This window comes from Chionomys nivalis, chromosome 14 (assembly GCF_950005125.1).
Source record: "Chionomys nivalis chromosome 14, mChiNiv1.1, whole genome shotgun sequence".
NCBI lineage: Eukaryota > Metazoa > Chordata > Mammalia > Rodentia > Cricetidae > Chionomys > Chionomys nivalis.
Window position 1 is genome coordinate 66,998,615 of NC_080099.1, and position 26,717 is coordinate 67,025,331.

Here is a 26,717-nt window from a genome sequence, read left to right on the forward strand (position 1 = left end):
CTCCACTTTTTTGCATGCCAGGATTCCCTGCCAAGTACCACTCGCAGTGGACAGGTCTTCCCACTTCAGCAGATCAAGATACCTCATCAGAGACATGCTTACAGGCCAATCTGACATAGACAACCCCTCTCTTCAAGATGCTCTTCCCGGGCGATTTCAGATCCTGTCAAACACGAGAGAACAAACATGCAGAGCTTGTCTTCCCGTTTCTACCTCATGTGACTTTACACGATGCCGTTCTGCTCCATTCTTTTTGTGGCGAAGGATTAGAAAACATTCTTTTTGCTGGTTGGTCAAATAGTATTCTATTGTGTATGTAGATCACATTTTTAATAGATTCATAGTCCACTCATCAGGGTTTGGGTTAATTCCGTATCTTGACTTCTGGGAATTAGTGTCATAACAAACATGGGTGTGCAACTATCGTCTGATACCTACCATACCGTGTGTTAAATTTTTGTAGCATTTAGAACTGCAAGATACAGAAGAAAAAATAAACCCCAGACTCTAAAAGATATTTCTTGGTTGTCATGGAAATGTCTACTGACCACCAGCAGAGGAGACCCTGCATGACCTTCCTATTTGATTATCAGCAATAGAGAATCAATTTAGAATTCCCAGCGAGGGCCATCACTTCATCCCTGCTGCGCTGAGACAGCAAAGGACTTCCTGAGAAGGCTCAACCTCAGCCCGGGGTCTACCCGCACAGATAGCATCCGATCTGGAACATGTCACTTGCAGCATCTGCGCTTTATCTTTCAGTGAATGAAGAGAGGCGATAATGCACTCATTGGTGCAATAGATGCAATGGTTAAATAATAGAGAGAAGGACATTTGTAAACGAGAGAGGACACAATGTAGCAGCAGTTACACACAATTGTCTTGAGGATTTTCTCGTAGGGCAGCCTGAAGCACTCTTGATCATAAGCACTAGTCATTAAGTGTCTATAAGAAGGAAAAGTGGCATAGAATTCGTGGCAGGCCTCTTCTGGTATCTGTTTCCTTTACTAACAATCGCCTCAGGTATGTGCTGTTGTCTGTCACCATTTCACAGATCAGGAAACTGAGGTCACATGACTGGCAGATGCGAACATTTAAGACCCGGGTCTCTTAGTGAGTGCCAAGGCTCCAATCCGGGTTCTTTAGCACAAACAAGTTTTGTAACAAATTCTCAGACTGTGACTGAACGAGTGAGCGATGCCAGTCCTTAAACAAACATTTGGAAGAAGGCGCCAGGGAATTGGGATTATGAAGGAATAGTTCCTTGCTCTCCTGGGTGTTTACACTGGTGTTTTGCCCATTCATGATTAGCAAAACACAGGAAACCGGGGCTATGAGCTGCTGAGATCTAAGGCAGCCCATGACTGACTCATGTGTCGCTCCTATAGTAGGCTTGCCAATTATATTTTTAAACAGCGGCTACTGTTATATACTTTTTTCTCTCTCAGGAGTTCACAAACAAGTTTTTAATTTTCAGGTCAAATCAGAGGTCACTCTCAAGGTATGGGAAATTCCATTCCCATAGCTGTGTCTGGACACAATTCCCTTCTCCCCCAGGGCATTCTGGAATGTAGACTCACAGGCTGACAGGCAATGTGAGCAGGCAAAACACGGCTGCAGAAATGCACGCGGTGGGGAGTGTTTCTCCTCTATTTCCATATAAAATGGGAAGAGAGAAGACATGGAGAATATAGAGTTCATAAATATTTGGAGTAGAAAGAGGACTTGTGCAGAATTGGCTCTTGCCCTCCTCTTATGTCATTAGCTACATTATACCCTCACAGCAGCAAATGTCACAGGAGACTGGGCTACATATGTCCTAGAGGACACATGGAGAACACCTGGCTTCTTTGGATGTATGAGCTTAGCTAATATTGATGAGGATGAAATTAATTACGATTATTTATAGCTTGATGATGATATTGGTAGCTGTGGGAAAGCACCCTTAGTCTGTTATGGAAATATTTGTCAGTATTCTAGCTCTGGCAGAATCAGGGCAAATCAACACCACACAGTGTTCAGGGGGACTTTTAGAAAGTGTCCCTCTTGCATTGTGCTTTGAGGACTGCCCAATAGCTAGCCCAGCAGCTAAGCAGCAAATGCCCGTAATCATGGGCTGTAGTACTGAATAAAGATGTGTGATGTATGTGCTCATGTGTGTGTGTCACATTGATGTACAGATGTGAATGCATGTCCACATGTATACATGCATGCATATGGGGAGGTCAGAGGTAAATTTCAGGTGTCTCCCTGAGTTATTATTCACCGTATTTTTGAGACAGGGTCTCTCAGTGAACTCAGGGCTCATGGATTTTGGTACTAGCTGACTAGTGAGTTCCGATATCCACCTAGCTCCACCTCCCTACACTTGGATCACAGACCATGATGCTGAACCCAGATTTTAATGTGGGTTCTGGGTATCAAAACTCAGAGCGTTGTGCTTCTATAGCAAACAGTTTACTGACTGAGCCATCTCCCAACCCCCAGACTTCTCTTGCTAACCAGAGCATCTCACTGAGGCCACTCACATCTCTGTTTCCTAGAAGCGGAAGTTAAACTAGAGCTCGCTTGCCATTGCATGAATCATTCTTTCCCAATAAAGCAACTTCTGACGTTCACGTTGCATCCACAGTTCTGTTCTGGGGTGTCTTGAGTGAACTTTACTAAGTTCATTTTTTAAAAAAAATCAGGGTTGTTGAAATCTGACCCAGGATTTTAAAACGGAGCCATACGTACGAGAAGTCTCAGCGTTCCCTGTGAAACCCAGCTCCAGGCTTTATGGGGCCCATGGCAAATTACCCACCTGTTTTCACTTACATGACATTAAAAAACACTTACACATCATTACATTTTTGTATCATATTAGTGAAAATGAATGCAAACGCAATGTGAGATAAACAGCGCTAATGAGATGGAGGCTTGCTCCGATGTAACCCTAATAGGATTATGTGGCCCTGATCAACTTTTGGTCATTTATAAGGAACTCTTGAACTTGTTACCTTGACAAAGAACAGAATGAGACCTTTGTTGCCAACACCTGATGTTTCTCCCCACACGTGGCTCACTTGCCAGCAAACTGAAGTGAAATCATTGCCAGACATTGGAACTTTAAAGGCTGTGAAACCGGGGTGTGTGTGAATTAGAAATACAGGTTCCATGCTTTTTTATTTTAAAAACTGTGAGCAGAATGCAGCCATATTTACTTCTGGTTTTTGTTTATTTGCTTTGTTTTGTTGTTTTTAAGAAAGGGGGCCTATAAGATGTGTGGGTAAAGGAACTTACTGCCAAGCCAAAAAGAACACCTGAGTTCCATCCCTGGCATCCAGAACTGACTCCTGCAAGCTGTCCTCTGACTTCCACACACATGCCATCACCACCGTGTACAAACACACACACAAACAATAGTGATATAAATAAAGCTTTCCTGAATATCAGAAGGTCAGACAGTGGTGACACACACCTACAATCCCAGGATTTGAAAGAGAAGCAGAAGGATCTCTGTGTGTTCAGGGCCACCCTGGGCTACACAAGATCAATGCAGCAACAAATCCAGGTGGTGGTGACCTACATCTTTAATCCCAGCTCTAGAAGGAATATAAAATGGGAGGAAAGAGAGGCTTAGTCCGTTTCTCATCAAGATGGCACCAAAACGAAGAAGGAAGCTCCTGCCCCTCCCAAAGCCGAAGCTAAAGCGAAGGCCTTGAAAGCCAAGAAGGCAGTGCTGAAAGGCGTCCACAGCCATGAAAAGAAGATCCGCACATCGCCCACCTTTTGGCGGCCCAAGACCCTGTGGCTACGAAGGCAGCCTAAATACCCCCGGAAGAGCGCACCCAGGAGGAACAAGCTTGACCTCTATGCCATCATCAAATTCCCCCTGACCGTCGAGTCAGCCGTGGAGAAGATAGAAGACAACAACACACTTGTGTTCATTGTGGACATCAAGGCCAACAAGCATCAGATCAAACAGGCTGTGAAGAAACTCTACGACATTGATGTGACCAAAGTCAACACTCTCATAAGGCCCTACGGAGAGAAGAAGGCATATGTTCGGTTGGCTCCTGATTATGATGCTCTGGATGTTGCCAACAAAATAGAAATCATCTAAACTGAGCCCAGCCGGCTAATTCTAAATATTCACTTTTTCACCATAAAAGAGAGAGAGAGAGAGAGAGAGAGAGAGAGAGAGAGAGAGAGAGAGAGAGAGAGGCTTAGTCCACTTAGTCTGCTGCCACCCAGCCTTGGTAGAGGTAAGACTTCTCTAGCCACCTGGCGGCTTTGTTTTTCTGGTTGAACCCCCCCATCTGTCTCTGGGTTTTTATTATTAGTGCTACATTTGGCGCACAACATTTGGGGTATGAATTCACCAAAATCCCATTTGCCTGAAGCTTTTTAGTCACCAACACAGTCCAGTCCTGCCTTGTCGTCGTCGTCTTCTTCTTCTTCTTCTTCTTCTTCTTCTTCTTCTTCTTCTTCTTCTTCTTCTTCTTCTTCTTCTTCTTCTTCTTCTTCTTCTTCTCCTTCTCCTTCTCCTTCTCCTTCTCCTCCTTCTTATCTATCTTTTTAAAAATATTTATTTATTTATTATGGATACAATATTCTGTTTGCATATATGCCTTCAGGGTAGAAGAGGACACCAGACCCCATTACAGATGGTTGTGAGCCACCATGTGGTTGCTGGGAATTGAACTCAGGACCTTTGGAAGAGCAGGCAATGCTCTTAACCTCTGAGCCATCTCTCCAGCCCCCCTTCTTATCTATCTTGTCTTCTTCTTCTTTCCTCTTCCTCTTCTTCTTTTCTTCTTCTCCTTCTCCTCCTTCTTATCTATCTACTTATCTATCTGTCTGTCTGTCTGTCTGTCTGTCTGTCTGTCTGTCTGTCTGTCTATCTATCTCCACCGTGGGTTGAGGGCTCTCCCTAAATCTATCTTCAGCTTGGGTTGCTGCTAAACAAGGTATCTGCCTTGAAATCCAGTCAGGCTTTTACTGTTCTATACAGAAGGAATTAGCCTCAAATCTTTATTAACGTTGTTGGTAGATCTGGTAAGAAAATTGGGAGTTCATAAATGGAGGAATTAGTAAAAAGAAAGAATTTTTTCCCACATTAAAAAAATGGGAAAAACCATTATAATTGAGTATTTTGGGTCTCTGTATAATAATATGCTAGACAGGTTGAAAATGGAACAATTAAATGAGAGGATATCTAATTTAGATGGGAATTATGTAATGTTAGTTGTAAACATTATCAGAATTATTATTTTTGCTATATCACTAAAAATTTGAATAATCTGAGTGCCAAGATACAGACCTTAGAAAAATCTAATAAAACAGAACTCAGATTCAAATCCAAACAGAAGGATTTAATGGAGAGTCAATTTCATCATTGTATTATAAGAGAGGAACAGCCTAAGGTTTTCAGAAAACCAACTTTAATATATCCAGGAACCTTATAGCAATTGCCAGAGGATCTGTTCCTGTGCCATTGTTAGATTTAAGGAGATTCAAGGAAGCAATAGTCTCAAATGACGTGCATTCACCTTTTTTTTGAAGCAAACGTTAAACTCATGGTCAGTTTGTAATAGAATTATCCCTAACAACTGAAAAGATTTGGTTAATGGCCTTTTAGAGACTGACCCACAATTACAATGAAGTGTTTGGTTTAGAGAATAGGCTGAGATTATTGAGCTATGGAGTAAAGCTAGAGGTAGGGAAATCTCCCAAAATCAGATTCTTGGAGAAGGAGACTATGCTACTATACAGAAGCAGTCTGTATATGATGATCACACCCTGGATTTATACCATGCAGCAGCTTTGAATGCTTAGGATAGAATTGGAGAAATAGGATGAAAATTGAGCCATTTACTAAAGTTATGCAGGGTACAAAGGAAGCCTTTAGATTTCTTACAAAGATTGACTTCAGCAGTAAATAGAATGACACCAAATTCAGAAGCTAGACAAAAAATAATTGAAGCTCTGGCTTTTGAGAATGCCAATCTCTATGCAAAAGGATAATTAGGGTGTTAAATGCAAGGTCAGCACCTTTTGAGGAATGAATCTGAGATACAATTAATATAGAATCTCATGAACATGATGATGCATGGATAGAAGAGGCGATTTCCAGAGACTGGAGAAAAATTCCAATTGTCAAAGTTATAATTGTGACAAACAAGGTCACTTTAAAAGGGATTATATATAGGATGTTCCTAGAAACAATGTTTTTTTAAATAAAAATAAACATTTATTTAAAAAGCTAAAACCACAAACAAAGAAGGAAACAAGAAACATAATTTTCAAAGTAATTGGATTAAGAGGTTCTGCTTAGTGTCTAAAGTGTAAAAGACAAACCATAAAAATGTCTATAATCAGCTGATCGCAAATGATTTGTAAATTGACTTAAAAATAACACCAATACATTTATTTGTATTTGGAAATAAAATAGTATAGATAGTAGGAAACACAAATGGATACTATATTGTAAAACTGTGCATTTATTTTAAACATTACACAAAAACATGGCTGCTAAGAACATGAATACTTTTGAAAATTGATAGCCTGTCAGTAAACAAAACACAAGGAGAAAATCAAGTATATCAGTTAACATAGTGGCACATACTTTTGATCCCAGCATTTACGAAACAGACAGACAGATATGTGAGTTCAAAGCTAGCTTGCTCTACATATTGAGTTCAGGCCACTTAGAGGCTACATAATGAGATACTGCCTCAAAATAATTAGTATACCTATCTCTTGAATGATCAAATCATCTTGAAAAGTGAAGGGGAGGGCAGTAGTGGCACACGCCTTTAATCCCTGTACTCCAGAGGCAGGTGGATCTCTGTGAGTTAGTGGCCAGCCTAGTCTAGAGTGAGTTCTAGGACAGCCAGGGCAACACAGAGAAGCCCTGTCTTGAAAAAAACCAAAGGGGTGGGGGAGAAATGAAGGGGAAATTCTAAGGACTTGAGGCATAAAACTTGATTTATAGCATGATTTGTCAAATTTTTCACTCCCAACTTTAAAAATATTGGCAAAAACCGGGCACGGTGGCAAAGTCTTTAATCACAGCATTCAGGAGGCAAAGGCAGGTGGATTGCCGAGTTCAAGATCAGCCTGATCTATAGAGCGAGTTCCAGGACAACCAGGACTACGTAGAGAAACTCTGTCTTGGGGGAGAAAAAGAAAAAATACATATGCAAAAAAGATAATATTTTATGATACAGAACTGAATGTATATCCAAATAAAATTCTTCTTTTAATGTATCTATGAAATCTTTGTTCCTGATTCTATTGGTATTGTTTTTGTTTTTTTGAGACAGGGTTTCTCTGTACTACTGTACTGGCTGTCCTGTAGCTCCATTTGTAGATCATGCTTGCCTCCAACTCAAAGAGGTTCACCTGCCTCTGCCTCCTGAGTGCTGGGATCAAAGGTGTGCACCACCACACCCAGCTGACATTTTATCTTTGCCCCCCTCCATATTAAGAAATGGCAAGAGATTAAATTCAGCTAATACTGATTTTTTAATATGAAAAAGACTAAGTTGAGTTTTTAAAGCAAACAAGCCATAACAATTTGGCACTATTTCAATAATGAAGTGTCCATAACATGGTATTAGTACAAAGATCTAAGCAAATCTCAAAGACGGTAGATTAGTAATTAGAACATCATGCAATGTTAATTTTAGCAAAAAACTTAACAGGTAAAAGAAGCATCTTATTACATTATATATTCGAGTATGCAATTGTAATTTACAAATTATAAAATCCTCCCTTTTTACAGCCAGTTGTTCTGAATGGTTACATGAATGCATAGTCAACAAGTCAAATAAACAAACACATCTACCCAAATTTACATCCCAAAATACCTAAGTAAACCGAAGACATTATTCAGATGAGTAAGTTCCATTCATTTTCATCATCTGGGTGATCAGGTTGCAAAGGACATGCTTTTCTTTTCGATGTTCCTAAGCCACTGCATCCTGTTTCCTCAGGAACCTGGTTCTCTTTCTCAGGATCTTTAGGAGACAGCCTGAAGAATTCTCCAATGCCTTTTTGCCACTTTGGAGTTGGGTGCACACAAACTGGATTCCCTCCTGCATACTTATTTTCAGCTTTTCTCGATGAACACGATGAAGTATTGGTGACAAAGTTGGAGGAGCCAAGCACCTTCCTGGGGTCTTGAGAAGCCGCCACTTTTCTGTCGGCTCCCAGGACGTAGTTTGCTTTGGTCCATACCATGTCCTCACAGGAAGAGACAATTTGCACCAATACCCCAGCTGCGGATGTCTTAACTGAACAAGAACCCCCAATGTTTTTTTTTTTTTCTAAGAATAATCCATTTAAAATGCCTCTCCCTACTGGATTGTGCAGAAAGTTTGGCAAAGGCAGGCATTGGACTATTGAATGTAGGTAAGCAAGGAATATTTATGGTAATCCTTTGCCATCAAGAAACTCCTTGAAGGGCCTCTCACAGGCCTCTGTCCCAAATTTGGTTCAGTTGTTTCCTGCCATCATAGAGGAAACTCCTTCCCAGAGCAATTAAAGAACTTAATGCCTATTGTAAGAAACCATACTCCTGTGGATAATAGAACAACTATACAAAAGAGAAAACAAAAAATTCAGGAGAAACCATAAAGAGACTATTTTTACAAACTTCTATAAATAAACAAAGACCAAAATTAAAAATTACACATAAATGATGTTGTCATTGAAGGTGTGGTAGACACAGTGTAGATATAATAATAATTTTATAAGAATCTTGGCATCCCAATCAGCCTTTTCAGAACATAAATATTCAGATTTTAGGGATCAGAACTTTATCTCAGGTAAAGCAGAGTGTGAAATGGGTTGAATTTATAGAGCCAGAGGAAGAAAGAGGAATTTTAAAATCATATGTTGCTAACATAGCAATAATGAAATACTCAGATTAGCATTCCCCCAATCATAGAAACAAATCATAAATTAACATAAGTTTCAAGGAATAACATTATAAGGTTTTATGAAGAACAGTCACCAACCATTCAGGTTGTATAAGAACAGGGCACAACAACTGCTAATATTTCAAAGGCATCAACAGCCCTACCTCTAAAGTGGTTGATAGACGAACTGTATGGGTTAAGCAATGGCTTTTAACAATAGAGAAACTTCAGGCTTTAGAACAGCTGGTACAGGAGCAACTAGATGCTCAGCATATTGAAGAATCAACCAGCCTTTGGAATTCTCCTGTATTTGTTGTTAAAAAAAAATCTGGAAAATGGAGAATGGTAACAGAGCTGTTAATAAGGTGATTCAGCCAATGGGCTCTCTATAGTCTGGCATTCCTTTGCCTTCTCTATTGCCTAAAGAATGACCTTTTATAGTTTTCGATTTAAAAGATTGTTTCTTTACTATACCTTTACAAGAATAGGACAGAAAAATTTACCTTCACAGTGCCTACATATAATAATTATCAGCCTGCTAAAGCATATCAATAGAAGGGTCTCCCACAGGAATGTTAAATAACCCCACCCTGTGTCAATATTTTGTAAGACAGCCATTGGAAATCATACATAAACAATGTCCTGAATCTGATGTTTACCATTACAAGGACAGCATTTTGCTATCTGATTCAAATATAGATACTTTAGAAAGAATGTTTGAAGAAGCGAGGAAAATTTTGTTTTGTTGGGAATTACAAATTGCTCTTGAAAAAAAATACCAAGAGGAGATGCTATTAATTATTTAGGTTATAAAATTGGGTTACAGAAAATTAGACACCAAAAGGTGAAAGTTAGGAGAGATCAATTGCAGACTCTTAATGACTTCCAAAGCTTGCTAGGTGACATTTCCAATCTACAGCCCACTATTGGGATAAAACCCGATTAACTGATTAATTTAAACAAAACCTTAGATGTTGACAAAAATTTAAATAGTCCCAGAGATTTATCTGCAGAAGCCGAAAGAGAATTGATTTTGATTGAAGAGAAATTGCAGAAGGCACATATGGATCTGAATCTTAACTGCATTCTGGTCATATTATCCAAACATTCCCCTATGAGAATTTTAATGCAGAGGGAGGATATTATCTTAGAATGAATCTTTTTACCACATAAACTGAGTAAAAAATTAAAAACTTATGTGGAAAAGGTCTCTGAGTTAATTCTAAAAGGAAAATTGAGACTTTGTCAATTAGCAGGAATAGATTCAGAAGAAATTATAGTACCTTTTAATAATGATAAAATTAGCAAATTATTGGAAGAAAGTGAACCCTGGAAAAGAGCTTGTAGTAATTTTGGGGAGAGATTTACAACAACTAAAAAGCAAGAAAATTCGACTTATAAAGAGAGGTAATTGGATTGCTCCTTGCATTGTATGGGACATAACGATAACTGAACACCTATATTATATACTGATGCAAGTAAATCAGTAAAGGCAGGTTACAAATCAAAATATTTATCTAAAGTTGAAGAAAGCCCTTCTTATTCTGTTCAAATGTCAGAAGTATATGCTAGTCTCATGGTATTAAAGGATTTTAAAGAACCTCTCAACATAGTTACTGATTTGCAATATGGAAAAAGAGTTTTGCATATTGAGACCACTGAATTTATATCAGATGATACAGAATTGACTTTATTATTTATTAAGGTACAAGATTCATTTAGGAATAGACATCATAACATATACATAACACACAACACACATCCAATCTGATATGGGTCTGTCAGGTCCTCTAGCACAAGGTAATGCAGAAATTGATCAATTTTTGAATAAAAATGAGCTGAATGTCTCAGAATTTCATTAAAAAAACATCGTGTTAAAAGCAAAGATTTAAAAAGGACTTTTCTATTACAAACCAAGGAGATTATTATAAGAAAATGTCTTACTTGTTCCTTATAAAACCAAACACTGCTACCTGCAGGGAGTAACCCAAAGGGTACTCAAAGGAATGAAATCTAGCAAATGGATGTGTTCCATTTTGTAGAATTTGGAAAAACTAAAATATGTATATCACACTGTTGATACCTATTCAGGTTTTCAATGGGCAATTGCTTTGAGTTTAGAAATGACTGACTTTTTTGCTAGAAGTTATGGCCATCATGGATATACTTGCACAATTAAGTACAGACAATGTTCCAGCATATGTCTCTAAAAGATGAAAGTTTTTGCTTATTATAATATAAAGCATATTACAAGTATACCACACAATAGTACAGTGCAGGTAGTTATAGAAAGATCAAATCAAACTCTAAATAAACAGAAAGTGATGATAAATACCCTCAGAAATAGATTGCATAATGTTTTATTAAGTTTGAGTTTTCTAAATGCTAATGAGAAAGGTACAATAGCTATGGAGAGACATTGGATAGTAGAGAAAACTATAGAATTAAATCAGCCAATATACTTTAAAGATGTATTGACCTCAGAATGGAAACCAGGACATGTGCTTCATTGGGAAAGGGGTTTCACTTTTGTTTTCATAGGAGAAGAAAGGCTATGAATACCATCAAAATTGATACAGATTCTATTTGAACAAAAGACACCTCTTAATTAAAAGAGATGATAGTTCATAAAGCATCATGACTTTTAAAATCTGAACTAATCTATAATTCTAACAAATGCTTTTCATTTTATCAGATATAATGTGCCAGAAAAGAATCTTCCTAAATTTAGGATTGGGGAAGGTTATTGTTCTTGTCTTTTCAGGAAAATAAAGGTATCCAGTTAAAGAATCTGAAAACCACTGGACTAATGAGACATCTGAAGAAAAAGGACAAATCATCCAGAAAAAAAGTCTCAAGAAAAAGAGTAAATTGGCCTATTAATATAACACATTTCCTACTGGATGGCAGGAAGCATGACCTCAAAACTAAGAGGCTTAAGAATCAGCAAATTTGGAATGGAAAAAGGAGGAAAAATAAGAGGTTTCAAATGTAACTGTACTTTTTTTATGTATTTGTTAATGAAAGCTTGTGCTTCTTTTGAGAACTATTTGGGTCATTTGCCTGTTTAGTGATTGAAATATTATTTTTATTATTAATTTTGTGTGTTTTTTAATGAATTATGCATATTGCTTAATCAAATACCAGAATAAGAGCTGACCAAGATTTTCTTCTTCTCCATACAAAGTCTACTCACTCTACAGGTTGTTTTGATTCCCATAGTGGCTATGCTAAATTACCTTCCCACTAATAATAGATGAGGTTTTCATTTTTGTTTTTCTATGTTACAAGTTTGTCAGCCTTTATTCTTTCTGTTTGATTTCTTGACAATAGACATCACAACTGAAGCAATGGGAACTCTTGATGTAGCTTTGATTTGCAAAGAAAGATTAAATCTTCTATTTTAAAACTAGATTCCTACCTCTTACGTTGAAACTGCTGGGAGGAAATATCTTAAGTTGTAGACATAGAAGAGGACTGAAGAGGGGATCCTCCATTATAACAGGAATTGACCAATGATATGATTTGAAATTAAAAAGCTCCTGCATAGATTCCTTCTAGTATCTTCCCAAACTCTGTATCCTGTATGCCAAGATGTGAAGAACCATGTGTCAAACTCCCTCAACATGCATTAAGCCTCTCTACCTGCTGAGTCACTTCCACTATGGAATGGTGAGCCCAAATAAACCTCGACCTCCCGAAGTTTCTTCTGTCTAGTATTTTGTCACAGTACCACAAGAAAAAGTAATCAATACACCCTCCCATGTATATGTTTGGTTCTCCAAATGCTAAGGTAGACCCGGAGTGTCCCTGGAATGTGGTCCCTATGAGGGAAAAGTGGGGAACATCACTGAGTAGGAGGCTATGTCAACCCACAGACTAATTCTCTGCTGATCCAACCATAACCTCTAGGCAGGCTACCCAAGGGAGGAGCTCTTTCTTTTGTAGACATGCCCAAGCTTTTGCAACAGGCCAGGTGTAGTCATTGGCTGGAGGCATCCTTAAGAAGAACTGACATCTGGCCTAGGTCTGCTGGTGTAAGCCTGTAAACTCAGTAAGTTCAGGGGGATGAGGCAGGAGGACCACAAGTTTAAAGAGTGTGGTCAAGGTTAGCCTGGGCAAACTAATGAGATCCTGTCTCAAAATAACAAGTGAAAAAAGGGTAAAAATACAGTTTTGTGATGGAACACTGGCTTTGCATACATAATGGTATCTAGGTCCAACACCTATGAATACAAGAGGCAGTGAGGAAGAGGAAGGAATGAAGAAGAGGGGGAAGAGGAAGAGGAGAGTGAGGAAGAAGAGAAAAAAGGAAAGCTGAGGTGCATCCTGAAGTTGCAAAAATTCTAGAGGATAAAACTAATTACACTCTTTAAAGCTGGATAGTGGGTTTACCAGAAGTTCAGCTCATGTCATTATGTATGTTTAGAAGTCGGTTGACAGGCTAGATCATTTTCCAACCACCCTGACTTGAAATAATCACACAGAAACTATATTATTTGCAATACTGTTTGGCCAATAGCTTAAGCATACCTACTTCAGAAGATGTCTGTTGTGCAGAAGGTAAATGTCGAGGCAAGGTTGAGTGTGCAGAAGTTTACTGGATACTAATATCTCTGAAAAGAAGATGGAGGAGGAGAGATTCATCAGTCAGAGTGTAGGATGGTCAGGATTTGCAGGTTTGCAGAGGACAACAGAGCAATGATGGCTTCATAGAAGAACCTTATGTTGGGCAGAGGAAGTGTGGTCTTCATACCAGTGATTTGCTCAGGCATTGACTGCAGATGAAGTTACCCAGTTAATGTCTAATAGTGGCTTTCAGAAAGAGAAACCTGACCAATCTTGTGGCTAAATACTTGCAAAGTGGTAGATTGCAAGTCCTCAATATGATATTACTGGGTGCTGAGTTTGGAGGACATGCACACATTGTCAACCTTCAGTGAGCTAGAATGAGCCAGCACACACTGGCTGGTGGCCATCCTGGGAAGCTTGTGACTCATACTCTAAACCTAAGGCCAGTCTGCTTGATGATTGCAACTGTCGCTTAATCACACTTCTTGAAGCAGTGTATGAGTCATACTCCATGACACAGTGTATGGACAGCTCTGTGATGTGGGGACAGCCTTGCTGAAAGTTGTCATATGGGTGTTTATCAAGACTGAAGAAATCTGTGTGCTCTGTTATGAATAAAATGACATTGAATAAAATGAAAGAGGAATGCGAAATGTAGTTTAAAGAATTAAGAGTCTTGCTTTTTCCTGCTATGAGTTAACTCATCACACTGAAGGAAAGCAAGAGATCCTCATTCAGCCCTCTTTCCTTCCCATCCTTCCACATGGAGTAGTCATTTCTGATTTTAGTCCCTTGGCAAAAGACCATCTTTATTTATCCTTCCAATTTGAGGGTTACTAGCAGGAGGGAGGACCACTAAGGCAGTAACCAAATATTTCTTATTATTTATATCACTCTTTATTTCTTTTTTTATTAAAAATTTCTGCCTCCTCCCTTTTCGCTCCTCCTTCCCCCACTCCCCACCCTCCACTACCCTCCCCCTCCCTCTCCAGTCTGAAGAGCAGTCAGGGTTCCCTGCCCTGTGGGAAGTCCAAGGTCCTCCCCCCTCCATCCAGGTCTAGGAAGGTGAGCATTCAAACAGGCTAGGCTTCCACAAAGCCAAACCATGTAGTAGGATCAAAACCCAGTGCCATTGTCCTTAGCTTCTCAGCAGCCCTCATTGTCTGCCATGTTGAGAGAGTCCAGTTTTATCCCATGCTTTTTCAGTCCCAGTCCAGCTGGCCTTGGTGAGCTCCCATTAGATCAGCCCCACCATCTCAGTGGGTGGGTGCACCCCTCGCGGTCCTGACTTCCTTGCTCATGTTCTCCCTCTTTCTGCTCTTCATTTGGACTTTGGGAGCTTAGTCCAGTGCTCCAATGTGGGTCTCTGTTTCTATCTCCCTCCATCGCCAGATGAAGATTCTATGATGATATGCAAGATATTCATTAGTATGGCTATAGGATCAGGCCATTTCAGGCTCTCTCTCCACAGCTGTCCAAGGACCTAGCTGGGGACATCTCTCTGGACCCCTGGGAACCCCTCTAGAGGAGAAGATCTTCACCACCCCACAACAGACAAAGGTCTGATCTCCAAAATATATAAAGAACTCAAGAAACTAGACTTTAAAATGCTAATTAACCCAATTAAAAAATGTGGCACTGAACTGAACAGAGAATTCTCAACAGAAAAAGTTCAAATGGCCAAAAGACACTTAAGGTCCTGCTCAACCTCCTTAGCGATCAGGGAAATGCAAATCAAAACAACTTTGAGATACCATCTTACACCTGTCAGAATGGCTAAAATCAAAAATACCAATGATAGCCTTTGCTGGAGAGGTTGTGGAGAAAGGGGTACACTCATCCATTGCTGGTGGGAATGCAAACTTGTGCAACCACTTTGGAAAGCAGTGTGGCAGTTTCTCAGGAAATTTGGGATCAACTTACCCCAGGACCCAGCAATACCACTCTTGGGAATATACCCAAAAGATGCCCTATCATACTACAAAAGTATTTGTTCAACTATGTTCATAGCAGCATTATTTGGAATAGCCAGAACCTGGAAACAACCTAGATGCACTCTTTATTTCTTATATTGATAGTGTAACTGTCCATTCTACAGCTGTCCACTTTATCAATAAAGACACAATGACCCAAAGACATTCATCAACTTGCTTATCCTGGTTTCCCTTCTTCAAATGGTTAAATATGAATCCTCTGTCTTCGGGTGTGTATTTAAGGCCACACTTCAACTTTAGCATTTGCTGTGTTGATTATAATTAGTTATGTCTTTTTCATCATGCAAACTGTAGTAGTGATTCTCTGCCAAGTGTCTGATATGTCTAACATGTAGTACAAAAATGACCAAGCTAAAATTAGGGCCCATAATTTCATTCTACAAAGGCACTGCTGATGTTTGTATTAGTGTTCAGTTGGACGCATGCGTATGGATTGTAGCATGAACACACACCTTCTGTTCATACATACATACATACATACATACATACAGATGTATGGATGGAAAGCTGGGAGTTGGTGAAATGATGTGGGAGAGTCTTCTGTTTTGTGTTGATTTCATTGGTTAAATAAAGAAACTGCCTTGGCCCTTTAATAGGACAAAAAATTAGGTAGGCGGAGTAGACAGAACAGAATGCTGGGAGAAAGAAGCAGAGTCAGGCAGTCGCCATGCCTCTCCTCTCCAAGATGGATGCAGGTTAAGATCCTTCCTGGTAAGCCACCAAGTTGTGGTGATACACAGATTATTAGAAATGGGTTAATCAAGATGTGAGAGTTAGCCAGTAAGAGGCTAGAGCTTAAGGGCCAAGTAGTGTTTAAAAGAATACAATTTTTGTGTTATTATTTCCAGGGCTAAGCTAGCTGTGTGGGATCCAGGTGGGAACATAGCCTGCCTCTCCATACAACAGTGAAATGAATAAAGACCTAAGTTTGGAATCCACATAAACCAGACACGTATAATACACTTCCTTAATTGTAAATGGAGACTGCTCTTTCATTTCCTGGCTGTCCAGACCCAAATAATCACCCAGAATCTATATTAATTACAACACTGTTTGACCTATTAGTTAAGAATTTTTATTAACTAACTCTTACATCTTAAATTAACCCATTTCTATTAACCTGTATATTGCCACATCTCTGTGGCCTACTGGTAAGGTTCCAGTGTCTACTTCTCCTTTGGTAAGCTACATGGAATCTTTTTGACTCTGCCTACTCACTCTATATATCTCTTCCAGCCTGGCTATAGTCTGCCCTGACATAGACCAAAGTAAATTTATCCATTAACCAATGACAGCAACACTTATACAGAAAGAACATCTCACATCACTTGATCCCTGTTGTACACATCGGAAAACAAAAATGGCCCTGGCACAAACAAATGGAAGATGAGGATGGACACCCAGAGTTGGTGTCTGACCTCCATGCACACATATGTACATAGATCATACACACATACACAGATAAAAAGTGTAATTTGTGAACTTTACAGGAGCAGTACTGAGCCAGCAACCTAGACAGTAGCAGGCCTGAGACAGTGAACTCCAAAGGAACAGGAATGGATCCAGACCAGGGAAATTTACAGAAACAGGACTGAGCCAGCAACCTAGGCTAGAGAAGGACTGAGACAGTAAACTCTATGGAATTTGGAGCAAATCCAGACCAGGGACATTTATGGAAACAAAACTGAGCCAGTGACCTAGGCCAGAGTAGGCCTGAAACAGCGAACTCCACAGGAGAAGGTACAGGGGAGCAAATGCTGAGAGAGTGGGCCTAAGCTAGGACCTCTGTGGGTCTGGGTGTGATTCTGGGATCTCTGAGGAAGTAGGCCTGAGCCAGCACCTCTGCAGGTCTGGTGTCAGTCTGGGACCTCCAAGGGAGTAGACAGGAAACAGAGACCTCTGCAGGTCTTGGAGTGTGTCTGGGACCTCTGAGGGAGTAGGTTGGAACCAGAGACCTTTGTGGGACCAACCTCAAACCAGGGACCTTGGCAGGAGTGTATCAAGTCCAGGGACATTTATAGAAATAGGACTGAGCCAACAATCTTGGCTGGAGCAGGCCTGAGACAACAAACTCCACAGGAGCAGAACAAACCCTAGGAGCACTGAGCAACCTCCTATAACAGGGAGTGACCAACAGGGTGACTGGAACCATGACACTGACTGTATCACAAGGAGACTAGGAGCAACAATCTGAGCCTTGTATCCACTGTCACCTGGAAGATTGATCACCAGAGTCATATGAAAGCCTTAACTACACCAATCAGAGGAAAAGATGAGTAGATAAGGTAATGACTCAGATGGACTTAACAGACATCTACAGAACATTCCATCCAAACTTAAAAGAATATACCTTCTTCTCGGCATCTCATGGAACCTTCTCAAATATTGATCACATACTCGGTAATAAAACAAACCTCAGCAGATACAAAAAAAATTGGAATAACCACATGCATCTTATCGGATCACTATGGCTTAAATTTAGAATTCAACAGCAACACTAATTCCAGAAAGTCTACAAACATGGAAATTAAACAATACCCACCTGAAGCATCAATGGGTCAATGAAGAAATAAAGGGAGAAATTAAAGACTTCCCAAAATTCAGTGAAAATGACCACACAACATTCCCAAATTTATGGGACACAATGAAAGCAATATTAAGAGGAAAGTTCATAGCACTAAATGCCTAAAGAAAGAAACTGGAAAAATCTCACACTAGTGAATTAACAGAATTCTTGAAAAACTTTAGAACAAAAAGAAGCAAACTCACCCAAGAGAACTAGATGGCAGGAAATAATCAAATTGAAAGTTGAAATCAACAAAATAGAAACAAAGAAAACAATACAAAAAAAAATCACTGAGACAAAGAGATGGTTCTTCAAGAAAATCAACAAAACATTTATCCAAACTAACCAAAAGGCAGAGACAGAATATTCAAAAAAAAAAAAATGAAAAGGGAACATAACAACAGACACAGAGGAAATCCAGAGAATCATCAGGTCATATTTCAAAAACCTGTACTCCACAAAAATTGGAAAACTAAAAGGAAATAGACAACTTTCTGGATAAATATCACTTACCAAAATTAAATCAAGACCAGATAAGCCAATTAAATAGACCTTTAGCTGCTAAAGAAATAAAAACAGTCATCAAAAGTCTCCCAACCAAAAATAAATAAATAAATAAATAAATAAATAAATAAATAAATAAATGAATAAATAAAGCCCAGGACCAGATGGTTTAAGCTCAGAATTCTACAAGATTTTCTTTTTTTATATATATTTATTTATTTATTATGTATACAATATTCTGTCTGTATGTATGCCTGCAGGCCAGAAGAGGGCACCAGACCCCATTGCAGATGGTTATGAGCCACCATGTGGTTGCTGGAAATTGAACTCAGGACCTTTGGAAGAGCAGGCAATGCTCTTAACCTCTGAGCCATCTCTCCAGCCCCCCCTCTACAAGATTTTCGAAGAAGAACTAATACCAATACTCCTCAAATTGTTCCACACAATAGAGACAGAAGTAACATTGCCAAATTCTTTTTATGAGGTTATATTTACCCTGATACCCAAACTACATAAAGATATTACTAAAAAAGAGAATTACAGACCAAAATCACTCATGAACATTGTTGCAAAAATACTTAATAAAATACTGGCAAATTGAATCCAAGAACACATCAGAACCATAATCCACCATGATCAAGTTGGCTTCATCCCAGAGATGCAGGGATGGTTCAATGTATGAAAAACTGTCTATGTAATTCATCATATAAAAAATCTGAGAAATAAAAACCACATGATCATCTCATTACATGCTGAAAAAGCTTTCAACAAAATACATCTTTTCATGATAAAGGTCTTAGAGAACAGGGATATAAGGAACATACCCAAACATAATAAAAGCAATATACAGCAAGCCAATGGCCAATATCAAACTAAATGGAGTTAAACTCACAGCGATCTCACTGAAATCAGGAACAAGACAAGGTTGTCCACTCTTTCAATATCCATTCAATATAGTTCTTGAGGTCCTAGCCAGAGCAATAAGGAGATCAAGTTGATATAAATTGGAAAAGAAAAAGTCAAACTCTCACTATTTGCTGATGATATGATAGTTTACATAAGCGACCCCAAAAATTCTACCAAGGAACTTCTACAACTCATAAACACTTTCAGTAATGTATCAGGATACAAGATTAACTCAAAAAAAAAAAATCAGTAGCCCTCCTGTACACAGATTATAAATGGGCTGAGAAAGAAATCAGAGAAACTTCACCCTTCACAATAGCCACAAATAGCATAAAATATCTCAGAGTAACTCTAATCAAACAAGTGGAAGACTTGTATGACAAGAACTTTAAATCTTTGAAGAAAGAAATTGAAGAAGACACCAGAAAGTGGAAAGATCTCCTATGCTCTTGGGTGGGGAGAATTAACATCTTAAAAATGGCAATCTTACCAAAAGCAATCTACAGATTCAATGCAATGCCCCTCAAAATTCCAGCAAAATTCTTCACAGACCTTGAAAGAACAGTACTCAACTTTATATGGAAAATCAAAAAACCCAGAATAGCCAAATCAACGCTGTACAATAAAAGAACTTCTGGAGGCATCATAATCCCTGACTTCAAACTCTACTACAGAGCTACAGTACTGAAAACAGCCTGATATTGGCATAAAAACAGACAGGAGGACCAGTGGAACCAGATCAAAGACCCGAATATTAATCCACACACCTATGAACATTTGATTTTTGACAAAGAACCTAAAATAAAAAATTAAAAAAAGCATATTTAACAAATGGTACTGACATAATTGGATATCAATATGTAGAAGAATGAAAATAGATCCATATCTATCACCATGCACAAAACTCAAGTCCAAATGGATCAAAGACCTCAACATAAAGCCAAACACACTGAACCTCGTAGAAGAGAATGTGGGAAGTACACTTGAACGCATTGGCACAGGAGACCACGTCTTAATATAACCCCAGTAGCACAGACACTGAGAGAAATAATTGATAAATGGGACCTCCTGAAACTGAAAAACTTCTGTAAAGCAAAGAACATGGTCAACAAGACAAAACGGCAGCTTACAGAATGGGAAAAGATCTTCACCAACCCCACATCAGACAGAGGACTAATCTCCAAAATATGCAAAGAACTCAAGAAATTGGTCATCAAAAGAACAAATAATCTAATTTAAAAAATGGAGTACAGACCTAAACAGAGAACTCTCAAAAGAGGAATCTAAAATGACTGAAAGACACTTAAGGAAATGCTCAACATCCTTAGCCATCAGAGAAATGCAAATCAAAACCGCTCTGAGATTCCATCTTACACCTGTAAGAATGGCCAAGATCAAAAACACTGATGACAACTTATGCTGGAGAGGATGTGGGGTTAAAGGAAACACTCCTGCATTGCTGGTGGGAGTACAAACTGTTACAGCCCCTTTGGATATCACTATGGTGATTTCTCAGAAAATTAGGAAACAACCTTCCTCAATACCACTTTAGGGTATATACCCAAAGGATGCTCAATTGTACCACAAGGACATGTGCTCAACTATATTCATAACAGCATTGGTTGTCATAGCCAGAACCTGGAAACAACCTAAATGCCCCTTGACCAAGGAATGGATAAGGAAAATGTACATTTACACAATGGAGTACTGCACAGCAGAAAAAAAAAATAACAACGTCTTGGAATTTGTGAGCAAATGGAAAACATCATATTGAGTGTGGTAACCCAGACCCAGAAAGACAATTACCATATGTACTCACTCATATGTGTTTTTTAAACATAAAGCAAAGAAAAACAGCCTACAAATCACAATCCCAAAGAACCTAGACAACAATGAGGACCCTAAGAGAAACATACATGGATCTAATCTACGGGGCAAGTAGAAAAACACAAGATATCCTGAGTAAATAGGGAGCATGGGGACCTTGGGGGAGAGGTGAAGAGGAGGGGAGAGAAAGGAAGGGTACCAAAGAAAAATGTATAGCTCAATAAAATCAATTAAAAAATAAAATAAAATCACAAAATTGGTACCATATCTGCTAGAGAGAACAGCTTGCATAGTTTGAGGAAGGCTGCTACAGGACCCAGGATGCTGGAAAACTTAAGCCTGAAAGTCCTGTTTCAAAAATGCATGAGGGTGGCTATGAGACAATGCGTCAGATGACACAGCACATGGGGCTTAAGCCTGGCCAGTAGGAGAACACACCACACGACTCAGTCCTCTGTTTTCAGCACGGTTGAAGTCTACCCAAGTACCTAGCAGCAACCATCCGCTGTTAGACACCACAGTGCTCTCCAGCTCCCGAGCTTTGCCCTCTGTGGGTGCTGTGGAACTTTGCTTTCTTTGCTTCTCCCTCAGCATCTCAGTAAAGGACACCCAGAGCATCCTCATCCTCTGCCCATGGAGAGGGGTCGTTTTTACCCCTTTACCTAATACATCCTTTGGCAGAAAAATTCATATCATTAAAGTATATGGAAATTATCTGATGTGCCTACAGGAAGGTGAGGGTTATTGTTCTTTTAACCCCTCAAAGTCAAATTTCTTTCCCCGGAGGAGCTCAGAGTCTCTGGCCCCGGTTTAAATGAAGGAGTGAATATTAAAGACCTTCATACTAGGAAAACAGTTTGGGTCTTAAAAATTAGCTGATTTCAAGTCGACTAAACCTGCAAAAAATTATTCCCAATTCATCATCTTCTTCCTTATGGGGTGTGTAAACACGACAGTGAGCTGTGTTAGGTCATGCGTACTCTTGAGAAGCAGGCACCGTGGGTAAGGCTGGGCACCTGTGCTACAGCAACGTAAGAAATAGCTGGATCCCAGCAGCTCCAACCAAAGGGTAGGGTTAATGCATACCTTTAGGTCTTCTGGAATATCCATTCTTTTGCTGCTCATCTTCCTCATTAATGGTAAATAAACCAAGAGGAATTGGCCTTGGGAAAAAAAGTGTAACTTACATATTTAAAAAGTCACATAGGCAGACCAGAGCCACGGAAGGACCTAGGTGCTGTGGCAGACAAGAAAGACATGCTTTAGTGTGCATTGACTTTCGCTTCTTCCTTTCCCATTTCCACGTATGAGCCTTGTCACGGCTCAGTGGCAGACGCTGACACTGGGGCATTTGTGTGGGTAAAAACAGCCCTCCTTGCCCCAGCTTCTGGTGAAACGGGCTGAGGGCCACAGAGGGGTCTGCATGTGGGTGGGAAAACTGCCTGCTCGTTCTGAACTGTGCCTCCTGCTTGTCTCCATTCGACCTTTGAGCGGTCGTGAGCCTCGGAGAGCAGAAGCCGGAGAAGCTTAATTACAGAGACCGTTATTTACTGAGGCTCCGGCTGAATCCATCAAACTAACTTCACTTTAACCTGAGCCAGATTTGATTATGAGGCCTATTTATCCAGAGTTTCCCTGCCTTTGGCTGTGTATGTTTTAAATAGGTTTATATATATATATATATATATATATATATATATATATATATATATATATACACACACACACACTTACTATTTGAAAGGTAGCTTTGTTCTGACACATTTTATATTTTTAAAGTAATATTGCATGTGACATAATTGGGGGGGTATACCCACATTCAACACCAACAAACAAACAACAAGAAAAGGGCCTTTGAATTTAGAATAATGGATACTGCAAGCAGCAAGTTGCTTGAGAGATTTTGCTCAAGTAACTTATAACTATCAGTGAAGCCCCTGGGGATCCCCGGCAGTTTTTGCAGAAGCTGTTTGCAGTGGGGTAAACAGACAAGTGCTCTATACATCATTTTAAGTAAGACAAATAAAGCCCCGTTTCCACCTTACAACGATGTCATTGTCAGTTATATAGGAATAATTCTGTGTGACTTTTTATGAATTCTTCCCCTGTGCAGAAACACAATGGCCTAATTTTCCACTCCCTGGATTGTAAATAAATAGGCTTCTTTGGCAGTCTCAGGTCCACCCCAACCACCTCATCTTGAGCAGACAGCATCTTTCCTAGCTCTAAGCGCTCACCTGTGGAAAGCAAAGATGTTTGTCCACTTCCAGACATCTGAAACACTAGTGTCTTGTCACTTGTCACTGCCCCTCTCCAGCTAATAGCAAGTCCTCATAATGAGACGTGACCCCTAAGGCTGTGGAAGATGCGGTCAGAACCCAGAGGTGCATAGTGATGCCCTTGCTTAAGATACTTGAGGCAAGGAATTGTCCATCAATCAGTGCAGATGGTTTAAGTGCAAAGAATGTCTTCCTTAGAAGACTAGAGCTGCTGTTCGGAATTTAGTTCACATGAGGAGAGGCAGAGAAAACACCAGCCATAACTGGAAGGTTATTCTGGAAAAACACATCAAAGGCAGAGGTTTACAAGTGGTACACAGACATACATTCAGGAAAACACCCATGCACACAAAAAAGTCGGTGGTGGTGCTGTGTACACACACACACATGCATACACACACATATATGTGCACACACATATACATATCCATGCACACACACACACGCACGCACGCACAGAAACACACAAAAATCGATTTTAGAAGCCTGCTTTTACTTTTTTTTATTTTATTCTTTTTTAATTAAAATTTCTGCCTCCTCCCCATTTCCCATTTCCCACCCCCTCCTCCCACACATTGCCCCCTCCCCCACTCCCCTCCCCCTCTCTCCACTCCTCTCCCCCTCCCCCCACTCCATTCCCCCTTCTTCTGATACTGAAGAGCAGTCCAAATTCCCTGCCCTGCGGGAAGACCAAGGTCCTCCCACTTCATAGGGGAAGTAGACAAGATTGCCGGGCAAAAAATGGAAACTTGCGGGTGAGGTGGCATGGGGCTAAGGGGAAATGGGGTGAGAAACGTGAGAAGGGGAGGATGGGGGGAGCTTGGGGGAATGGGATGGTTGGGATATAGGAAGGGTGGATACAGGAGCAGAGAAATATATATCCTAATTAAGGGAGCCATCTTAGGGTTGGCAGGAGACTTGACCCTGCTTTTACTTTTTTACTTTCAGTGCTTTCCTCTATTTTTTTGTTCACTCCTCCCATTTTGACTTTGCAATTTTGTTTCTTCTTTACACTTTACATTTACTTTGCCATCCTTCCCTGTTTGTTAAGATAGATACAGTGGCCAGCATTTTAACACTCTCGCTTTAGAAGCTTCAGATCCACTTAAGAAGTTGTCCAAATTATCGTTGATGATCCCTTTACTTTCTGAGAGTCTCTTGGGGTTTCTTTGTCACTGTTGATTTTTCTTCCACCGTGTCCTATGACACTAAGAGAGCTGCGGCACAGTAGGGCACCTTCATCATGGCCAATATTCTTCCTGGGAACTGGTAGGCACCATTGCAATTTATGCACCATTCACGATCTCAACACAGTAATGTATAGAAGCCGTGGACAACCTGAGCCAACTGAGATTTATTGTACCTTAGATACAGCACATATCTATACTTGCATTCATTTGTATTTCAGTTCATTCATGTTTTATATGCAAAAATGCAATAATTGATGTAGGAAGTATAGGACAAACTTAAAGTCATCTTTTCTGAAAATCCCTTGAATCTGAAAATCCCTAGAATCCTGGAAGTCATGTTAGGACAGTGTTTCCTTTTTAACATGTTAGATTGACATACAAAGTTGAGACTTCTTCATACATGGTTCTCATTAATCCTCCTTCCAGCCTTCCTGGTGTTTGTTCCAGCTGATCATCTTCCTTCTCCCCAGCTAATCCCCGCCCTGCTTTCTTGTCATATAGATTCCTTCCCTCTCTATTCTACACTCTCTTAAGGCCCTTTCTTTCCTCAAGTCCCACTTTCTGCTTTCATGATATCTATCTATCTATCTATCTATCTATCTATCTATCTATCTATCTATCTATCTATCTAATCTCTATATATATATATATATATGCATACATATATACACAAATATATAATTTTAAATCCAGTTCCACATATGAAAGAAAAAAACGCCATGTTTATTTGAGTCTGGCTTATTACACTCAGTATAATGATTTCCATTTCTGTCCATTTTCCTATAAAATGTCATAATTTCACGTCTTCTTTACAGCTACAAAACATTCTACTGTTTATGTGTGCACGCATGTGCATGCATGTGTCAAATTTTCTTTGTCACTTAATAATCTTGTGCTGCTATGTTCATTTTGCTGAAAACCCATGCCCATGCCTGTATCTTAAAGTCTTTCCACAATTTTTAAAGTTTTGGTCTTACATTGAGGTCTTTGTTCCACTTTGAATTGATTTTCGTGTGATGTGAGAGACAGGTATATAGTTGTTCTTGTACATGTGGAAAAACAGTTCTTCCAACACCATTTGTTAGAGGCTGATTTTCCCCCCAGTGAGCATTTTTGACAGTTTGTCAGAAATTAGGTAATCTCTAACTATAGGCTTTCTGTGTGACCTCTGTTTTATTCCTGTTAGGTACATGTCTGATTTCTGTGTGTTGGCTTTTATATCCTGCTAATTTGCATAAAACAGTTATTGATTCTAAGAGATTTCTGGCAGTCTTTATAATCTTTTAGGTAGACAATCATACCTGTAAATAGGCACAATTTGACTTTTTACTTGCTTATTCCTTTCATTTTCTTTCCCTTGTCTTATCGCTCTAGCTAACACTTCAAACACTGTATTGAATATAAACAGGGACAGAGAACTAACATTCTTGTCTCATTCCAGATCTTAGAGAATATATTCTCAGTTTTTTTTGCTATTCAACATGCTGTTGGCTACAGACTTGTTGTTATATAGCCTTTATTATGTTTGAATACTTACATTAATTCTGAGTTTACTCGGGGCATTTATCATAAAGACATTGAATTCTTTGACAAAGTCAAGATGATCATATGACTTTTGTTCTTAAGTCTATCTTCATGCTAATTAAACCTAAGTTGTAGGGAGATGTGGGCCTGCTTTTTGTCCCGCCTGGCTCCTGGCTGCCTGGCTAGCTTATACCCCGAAATAACAGCACACAAATTGTATTCACTTAAACACTGCCTGGCCCATTAGTTCTAGCCTCTTTTTGGTTAACTCTCACATCTTGATTCAACCCATTTCTAATAATCTGTATGTCACCACGAGACTGTGGCTTACTGGGAGAGATTCAGCATGTCTGGCCTGGTGGCTGGCTCCATGGCGGCTCTCCCTGTCTCTGCTTTCTTCCTCCCAGAATTCTGCTCTGTCTACTCCACCCACGTAAGGGCTGGCC

The 26,717-nt window shown here is 39.5% G+C and overlaps 1 protein-coding gene across 1 annotated transcript; it reads right to left on the reverse strand.

The window, feature by feature from the left end:
* Nucleotides 1-7,878: 7,878 nt before the first annotated feature.
* LOC130886548 (PCNA-associated factor-like) lies at nucleotides 7,879-8,229 on the reverse strand. Its single transcript, XM_057788459.1, has one exon. It carries the CDS (start codon nucleotides 8,227-8,229, stop codon nucleotides 7,879-7,881), a length of 351 nt encoding a protein of 116 aa, XP_057644442.1.
* Between the last annotated feature and the right edge of the window lie 18,488 nt (nucleotides 8,230-26,717).